The sequence below is a fragment of the Littorina saxatilis genome, linkage group LG7, assembly GCF_037325665.1.
Source record: "Littorina saxatilis isolate snail1 linkage group LG7, US_GU_Lsax_2.0, whole genome shotgun sequence".
NCBI classification, from domain to species: Eukaryota; Metazoa; Mollusca; class Gastropoda; order Littorinimorpha; family Littorinidae; genus Littorina; species Littorina saxatilis.
In genome coordinates this window covers 16,330,761-16,339,804 of record NC_090251.1, presented here as the reverse complement: position 1 = coordinate 16,339,804, position 9,044 = coordinate 16,330,761, and the positions used below count along the sequence as shown (strand labels likewise).

The 9,044-nt window shown below is 40.5% G+C and overlaps 1 protein-coding gene across 1 annotated transcript in view; it reads left to right on the top strand.

Annotated features, from left to right (window-relative positions):
* Nucleotides 1–6,997, top strand: part of LOC138970793 (cytosolic non-specific dipeptidase-like) — a 34,964-nt gene extending 27,967 nt beyond the window's left edge. The window contains exons 10-14 of the mRNA XM_070343329.1: nucleotides 1,457–1,556; nucleotides 2,276–2,447; nucleotides 3,995–4,080; nucleotides 4,660–4,826; nucleotides 5,400–6,997. Coding sequence (XP_070199430.1) covers nucleotides 1,457–1,556; nucleotides 2,276–2,447; nucleotides 3,995–4,080; nucleotides 4,660–4,826; nucleotides 5,400–5,444 — 570 coding nt within the window. The 3' untranslated portion in view covers nucleotides 5,445–6,997. The remainder of the gene's footprint in view (nucleotides 1–1,456; nucleotides 1,557–2,275; nucleotides 2,448–3,994; nucleotides 4,081–4,659; nucleotides 4,827–5,399) is intronic.
* The last annotated feature ends 2,047 nt before the right edge of the window (nucleotides 6,998–9,044 follow it).

Below are 9,044 nucleotides of genomic sequence, written 5' to 3'. Positions count from 1 at the left end.
AGCAGACGACGCTTACGTCACGAATCTGTGCGTACACCACGTAATAACTAGGTTAATTTATGCACTCGCGTGAACAAGAAACTGTCGAGCTTCACAGATGTCGTCGTTGGGTAGTTTTGGGTTTGTTTTACTACCATAGGTGGATTTTTGAACTGTAAATGCACTCAGCTGCAACGAAAACGCAAAACGAAGGCTGTGAGCTGCACTGTGCCTTTAAGTTATTTTGCAAAAAAAAGACTTTTTTGTTTGTTTCCCAAATGCCAAAAAAAGTCTAGGGTCGCGCGAGAAAATAGGGTTGGTCGGGATACCGTAAACAGACTATTTTTTTTTTGGGGGGGGGGGGGCCTAATCAAAGAACTGCATGAAGTGACCAGTGTTGAGTTCTCAGCCAGTTAACGCCAATTGAGGCAGAGCTTGTATGAAAACAATGTTTTTGAGTCACTTGAGAAAAAGTGACTCTATGTAATCGGTCAGTGTTAGTCTGTCCGGCCGGCCGTCCGGCCGGCCGTCCGTAGACACCACCTTAACGTTGGACTTTTCTCGGAAACTATCAAAGCGATCGGGCTCATATTTTGTTTAGTCGTGACCTCCAATGACCTCTACACTTTAACGATGGTTTCGTTGACCTTTGACCTTTTTCAAGGTCACAGGTCAGCGTCAAAGGAAAAATTAGACATTTTATATCTTTGACAAAGTTCATCGGATGTGATTGAAACTTTGTAGGATTATTCTTTACATCAAAGTATTTACATCTGTAGCCTTTTACGAACGTTATCAGAAAAACAAGGGAGATAACTAGCCTTTTCTGTTCGGCAACACACAACTTAACGTTGGGCTTTTCTCGGAAACTATAAAAGTGACCGGGCTCAAATTTTATGTGAACGTGACTCCCAGTGACCTCTACACTTTGACGTCTGCTTTGGTGACCTTTGACCTTTTTCAAGGTCACAGGTATGTCTTGAAGGAAAAAAATTGAAATATCATATCTCTGAAACTATTCATCGGATTTGATTCAAACTTTATAGGATTATTCTTTACATCAAATTATTTACATCTGTATTGTGTTGTGAATAGCAATTTCTTCCTGTCCATCTGATGCCTCATATAATATTCAGAACTGCGAAAGTGACTCGATCGAGCGTTTGCTCTTCTTGTTGTTGTTTGTTTTTGTGTGTTTTTTCCTTTATATAAAGACTTTACTATGCTGTGTGACTTCAATGCCAAGACAAAAATGTGCCAGAGGATTCGTTGTGTTATTTGTACAAGTACATTTTTATGCGGTTTATCATTAGAATGGGAAGCTAGGTTGAGATAATGTGTTCAATTTTCTGTGGGGATTATCGTCAGCATAGGAAGTAAGTTTGAGCAAATGCGTCCTATTTTCTATGGTGATTATTGTCAGAATAGGAAGTTAGTTTGAGACGGTGGGTTAAATTTTCTGTGTTGTACATTACAGGATGATTATCGTCAGGACATTGGGACCAACAAGCTGATTCACGACAAGAAGGAAGACGTGCTGATGGCAAGATGGCGCTACCCATCACTCTCCCTGCATGGTTAGTGGGTTCAGCTGATTAGACTGTTGTGTTAGGGAGAGTCAGCTTTAAGTATATGCTGTTCAGACCTGGGAACCCATATGATTTCGCTGTACTTTTTACGCATGGTTGTCTAGTATACGATTAGTACGGTCAGTGGAGAAAAGAATACGACAAGAAAAATTCCTAGAGTTCATGTCATCCCGAAGCTGATCCAGTATGTTGACACATGATTACAGTTTTTGTCAGTAAACATTGAAAGAAGCATTTGTTTTAAATGTATTGGTAAACTTAATTAACGGTGCGACGGACGCGTGTAAAGCATGCTTGAATCGTCTTTGTTCAAATGCTGTGTGGAGTACGCTAATTTTTCTGGAAATACACCAAGTTTGTTTGAGAATTCTCTAAGTGCAAAACAGGGGTTCCCAGGTCTGGCTGTTGCTGTATGTGTGTTAGTCGGCAGGTTCCATCAGAGGTGTTAAAATACACCATCTCCCTCCCCCAACCACCCCACCCCCATCCATTGCGCTACCCACTAACCTCCATTTACGAAATAATTGTAGTCAGGCTTATTTCTCTCTCTCTCTCTCTCTCTCTCTCTCTCTCTCTCTCTCTCTCTCTCTCTCTCCACCCACCAATGGAAGGGTACAGGTCTTGTACTACGCTTAGCTTTCGAGGTAGGTGTGACATGACGAGGAACAACACGAAAAGTTCACACTCTGTATATTCTGTTCCAACAGGAATAGAGGGAGCCTTCAGTGGCAGTGGGGCCAAAACGGTGATCCCACGCAAGGTGATTGGCAAGTTCTCCATCCGCCTGGTTCCGGACCAGGAACCCGACGTCATAGAGAAACACGTCCGCGCCTACATTGAGAAAACGCACAAAGAGAGAGGCAGCCCTAACCACATCAAGTAAGACTGATGGGGTCAAATTTGACAAGTTCTTTATGTAACTGGCAGGAATATCTGGCTTCAACCGGTTTTCACTGAGAGTGAGATACAGTGGAACCCCCCTTTTAAGACCTCCAAAAATCTGAGAAAATCGGGTCTTAAAAAGGAGGGAGTCTTAAAATGGGGGTAAGTTTACAGAGGTTATAAACAGAAAGTCTAAGAAAACAAGGTCTTAGAAAACAGGGTCTTAAAAAGGAGGGAGTCTTAAATTGGGGGGTCTTAAAAAATGGGTTCCACTGTACAACCATTTACACACAAAAATGTAAGGGAGGAATACATCTCCCACTGATGCAACCAAATTTATTGTACCCACTTACACATGATTGTGTAAGATTAAAAATAAAATCCCCTGCTCAAATACAACCAATTGTCTACTCAAAGATCATGGACACAAAAGAAAATAAATATGAAACAAGAAGAGCAAACGCTCGATCGAGTCACTTTCGCAGTTCTGAATATTATATGAGGCATCAGATGGACAGGAAGAAATTGCTATTCACAACACAATGAGTCACGTTCACATAAAATTTGAGCCCGGTCACTTTTATAGTTTCCGAGAAAAGCCCAACGTTAAGTTGTGTGTTGCCGAACAGAAAAGGCTAGTTATCTCCCTTGTTTTTCTGATAACGTTCGTAAAAGGCTACAGATGTAAATACTTTGATGTAAAGAATAATCCTACAAAGTTTCAATCACATCCGATGAACTTTGTCAAAGATATAAAATGTCTAATTTTTCCTTTGACGCTGACCTGTGACCTTGAAAAAGGTCAAAGGTCAACGAAACCATCGTTAAAGTGTAGAGGTCATTGGAGGTCACGACTAAACAAAATATGAGCCCGATCGCTTTGATAGTTTCCGAGAAAAGTCCAACGTTAAGGTGGTGTCTACGGCCGGCCGGCCAGACGGCCGGCCGGACAGACTAACACTGACCGATTACATAGAGTCACTTTTTCTCAAGTGACTCAAAAAGTTAAAAGTTCACCCAGAACTGGAGTGCTATTTGGTACTTTTTTTTCTCCCAAAACCTTTATGACCATTTTCTTGTCTCATCAGATAGACACATTCTGGTTTATAGATAGAGGCAAAAGGCTAATTTGTCAGCTAAATAGGTAAGACAAATTACCGATTTTGCTTTAGCATGGCAAGTGGAACCTAAATCAAGCAATGTGCAATCTTTGCAGTGCAGTCTTGAGTCGAGCGTTTGAAAATGCCTGAGCCTAAAGGCGGGTGTAACTTACACCTCTTGGGATCAGTCTGCCTTAGAGATGAGGACGACAGTCAGCCAGATGGCCAGAATAGCGCGCTGCATTTCCTGCATAGAACTAGGGCGCGTCTGCTGCGACGGTGCCTGAGCTAAACATTGGTGGGCACTGCTCACAGCCCGGCACACGGCACTGTAAACATTCCCCGTCCCTTCACCTCTCTCGCCACCATCCGCCCTACCCTTGGTCTCATGCCCAAGTGGTAAATATGGCGTGTGAATATGTTGACTGTTTGATATGTGTGCAGGTTGTCGATGGGCCATGGAGGGAGACCGTGGGTCAGCGACTTTAACCACCCCAACTACCTGGCTGGGCGTGCAGCCATGAAGAAAGGTGCACTAGTTCATGCATTTGTTTGTCACTGTCTCTTAGCTGTGTGCTATGAACACAGTGCTACATGTGTCTGCATGCAGTGTTGGTAGGGTGAAGAAAAAGAAATTACAGACACTGTCAAATGGATTTTTGGATAGATTCTTTGCTTTGTTTTCTTCTTTGTGTGTGTTACCCCTCACAGCCAGGTCAGTCAAACCAGATATCTGTGTTCTTTTCTCCTGAAAGAAAAGTAAATGTGTGTGCATATCAAGCATCAGTTTTCAATTAGATTAAGACAACAATAGCTATTTTACAGGCTGAGAGAGTTTGAAGCAAAGTCTGCTTTTTTTGTGTGAATATTCATGGTAAATCAGATGTCAAAGTGCACAGAAGGCATCGGGTCAAATTTTCCTGACTGCAAACAAATTGTTGGGACAAATCATTTGTCCCACTTGTCAAAGCTATCGGACATTTGACCAGCCTGGGGTCAGAACAAATGTATCAGATCAAAAAAGTATGCGTAAATGACGGAAGACCCGGGGCCTGTGAACAACACTGTTTATGTGCTTTAAAAAAAAAGATCCCTCTTTTGCTGTGCAGTGTTTGGGGTGGAGCCTGATCTGACCAGGGAGGGCGGTAGCATTCCAGTAACCTTGACCTTCCAAGAAGCCACAGAGAAAAACGTCATGTTGCTGCCCATAGGGTCATGTGACGACGGGGCGCACTCCCAGAACGAAAAGATCAACCGCTCAAACTACATCAATGGGGTATGTTGGAAAGAAATTTAACTCGCAGACAGAAAAAAGCATGAGTTGTACTTAAAAAGAGAGAAAGAGCTTCTCTTTAGGAATTGGTTGCCAGCCACTTTTATCACAAAGGCTCGCTGTTCTGTTGCGTTTGAACCTTTCTGTCCATCAGAGCACCTAGGTTTCAAGCTTTAAACTCACTGATTACGTATTAGTTTTTGCAAAATTTACTTACTCATACCATTTAATGAATTTTTTTAGCATCTTGTTGTGTTTGTGTGCGTGCAAGGGGGGGGGGGGGGGGGGGGGGGAGTGTTTGTGAATTTTACTTACTCATACCATTTAATGAATTTTGTTAGCATCTTGTTGTGTAAGTGTTTGTGTGCGTGCAAGGGAGGGGGGGGGGGGGTGGTGTTTGTGAGGCTCTCTGTGTGTCTTTTCTTCTAATATTTTGAACAATCTTAAAGCGTATTTTGAAGGGCTAGTATAAGCTTTGTTATCAATTTTGTTACAAAAATGGGTGGCAGCTGAAGATTCTTAGCATGTCATATTGGTTTTTTTTGTAATTAATTGTTGTGTTGAATTTTGTCACAGATCAAGTTGCTTGCTTCTTACATGGATGAAGTGTCAAGGGTCTAAGGAGCAGAGAAGCACAACATCTTAAGATCAGCAGCAGCAGCAAATTGTGAACAGTACACATTCCACCATCCCTGATAACCAGACGAGAAACATTAATTTGATAATCACAACAGTTTGCTGGAGAGACTCATCAATTTAAGATTATTTCAAATGTGATTCAGCAGGTGCTGTCCAATGAGCGCTTCTGGCGTGATAACGCGAGACAACTCCTGTGATCTTTCCGCGAGGTTCCACCTGTTACCTTTCTTTTTACCGTATAAAATGCACGACTTACGAACGAACTGTTGTTACCAAAAGCGACATGCTATTTGGGACCAATGCAGGTTTTTTTCCTTTCTCGTGTGATCTTGCCGCGAGGTTCCGCCTGTTACCAGCCGAAAGAAAGAAGGGGCATAACCTCACCAGAACCGCCCATTGAACTATGTTGGTACTTCACTGTATCAAGAGACAAATAAATTCAACATCATTTCAAACGCAATTCAGCAGTTGTTGTCCAACTATACTATTGTGGTACTTCCCTGTACCAAGAAACTCTCATGAATCCAACATCATTTCAAATAGAATTCAGCATTTGCTGTCCAATTCGAACTTTTGTTGTGGCTCACAGTATTAAATTAATTGTCAAGAGTATACTACCCCCCATACTCGTATTCCCCATCTCCAATGGCAGACTGTCCTTTTTATCGCCTTGATCATGCCGATTATTGCATTGATGCTGAACTGTATTTATAATATAGTTTACTCTCCTTTCCCCTGAACTTTTTGGGAGTATTTTCATACTGCTTTACTCAAATGTAGCAGTAGCTTTTGAGATAACATTAGCATAATTATGTTTATGCAAATGAGATCATTACTGCATCTCAGAATAAGAGCATCACGGGACATTGGTCAGTACAAATTACTCAAATGTGTTGAAAGCAAGTAAATGCTCCAATAGACAAGAGTTAATGAGAATTTCCTCACAATCTTGCCAGTTGTTCTTTTGCCTTGGTCTGTAACCACCTTATTTTGAAAATTGAATGCAATAGAGTGTTTGAAAAAATGTCTGTGTTTTAGTATTTATTATATTAATTCTTTGTTTCTGGACTATGAATTCTGAGTGTAAGTTCATTACATTGCTCTGTAGTTCATAAGCCTCGTAGAATAATTTATATTACATGTAATGTCATATCGCAAATCAAAACTAATTGTTCCTGCTGAAAAAAATGTATGCACACACACACACGGAGCAGAACAAAGCACACATAAACAGAAGGAGACTATGTCCTTTCAGCTTCCAGTGAAATTATCTGGTAATTATTTGACTTGTAGAAGGAAGAAGTTTGTACAGCGAATGGTTTGCTTTTTGAAAGTTAATGACTTTGAAGTTGAAAGAGTTCCTGTGCTTTCCTAAGTTTCATTTCACTTATTTTGTCTTTTGCAATTGTTTTTAACAGAACTGCACCGTTTAGTTGTAATAGCCTTTCAACTTTTACTTTGTTGTAGAAATTTGTTACCTGTTATGAATTTGAGACGCAAATGTAGTCTTTGAAATATATTCTGTAGCAAGTGTCTGCATTGTAGCTCTTGTCTAAAGGCTGTTTAGTGTGTGAAAGTGTGTATGTTTAGTATATTTCTGTTACAAAAAACACGGAAAAGGCATATTGAAATGGAACTATGCAAGATTACATGGTGTCATCAAGGTGTTTGATCTTATTCATGCTGGTTATGACATACGTGTATAGCATATCATAGTTCTACTGACAAAAATATCATAGTTTAAGTCCAAACCATACCGACAAAACACACTGTTACTGCCAATATGAGTTATTTCTCATATCCTGACTGTTAGCAAATAATAACAGACATGAGAAAATGGATTCAGATATCATCATGAGCAGGCAGGCGAATGCTGAAATCATTTTTGAGACATTATTGTCTGTTATCATTTTCTAACAGTCGGCTTATTAGAAATAAGTTTTATGACATGTACCCCCTAATTTTGACCAAAAGAAATTTCAAAGCGACCCTGCGAATTAGACAGAACAGCTGCAACGGGGACTGGATCGCTCCTATTTGATTATGCCTGTCGGTCAAAGCATTCTCGTGACTCACCGAACGTGATGAATATTAACATGTGAAATGCGCTCGCACAACATTTTCACACGATAAACCATGTCGAACATGCGTTACAATTGCTCCGATTTTCTTGTCCAACAGAGAGCGACAGATTCACAATCAACGCCAGACAGAAAGGAAATGACGAAAAGATATATATACTTGACATAAATTGAGTGATTAACTTAAGTCTTATTTATTTTTAGCATATGAACAAAAAAGGGTCCTGGCCTGACCGCTATAACATTAAGCGGGTCACAGGTAGAATCAGTCCTGGGCCCATATTTATGAAAAAGCTGCAAAATTGTGTCCTACAAAGTCAAACTGTCATTTTACTACCGCCCAGTATTTATTTTTACTGCCCGGTAATTATTTATTTTCTCCCGGTATTCATGCGAGTCCTTCGTAAGGCCAGCAGCTACCAGTGTTGGTTATTTTTAGAATAGGAGATTCCCCATGCTTGCTCTTCTCTGAGCACGCGTTTCAAAGTCAATAGCAACAACCCCAACAAACGGAATGAAATAAAAACACGAGGAGAAATGTTAAAAATTTTTTTTAACCTCGGTTGCATGCAGGTGGCTGCTACCGTTATTTTTTTTGCCTTCTCTCTCACGTTTTTTTTTGTTTTTTTCAAGCGGGGAGCATCCTTCTTCATTGGTCTTTTTCTTTTCTCAATCTAATGTTTACATGTTTACTTTAACAAACTTTATCAATAAACTAATATCATGTTAACCGAAGATTTAAAAAAACCAATTCCTGCCTAAAATTAATTTTTAAAATCAATTTTAATATTACAACGTACTCTCTTGCACATGAAGTAAATAAACAAAAATAAACAAATGACAAAGAGTGAAAAAAATAAAAAGTACGGCCAGATGGCGATTTGAACTTGACTCAATCACGTATCAGGCAAATGCGATAACCGTTCGGCCACGGTATCAGATGACAAATTCTCGACACTGTAATGCATTAAAGAAGACGCTAGCACGCCTTCGCCACAAAGCCGGTATAATCGAGCATCGGTTGAAATCTTTCGCGAACAGTATCTCATATTTGTCCGCAATGCATTGGTGCTTAAATGACGCCATTGTGTGTCCATGAGGGACATAAATCTACAAACAATTTTGTAACAAGATTAATTCAGAATTGACGGTTTGAATAACGTATGAAAGTGACATGGACAGTGTTGGTGAAACCCCCCGCGGGTTAGGGGGAAGAATTTACCCGATGCTCCCCAGCATGTCGTAAGAGGCGACTAACGGATTCTGTTTCTCCTTTTACCCTTGTTAAGTGTTTCTTGTATAGAATATAATCAATGTTTGTAAAGATTTTAGTCAAGCAGTATGTACCCCCCCCCCCCCCCCCCCCCCGCGGGTTAGGGGGAAGAATTTACCCGATGCTCCCCAGCATGTCGCAAGAGGCGACTAACGGATTCTGTTTCTCCTTTTACCCTTGTTAAGTGTTTCTGGTATAGAATATAGTCAATGTTTGTAAAGAGTTTAG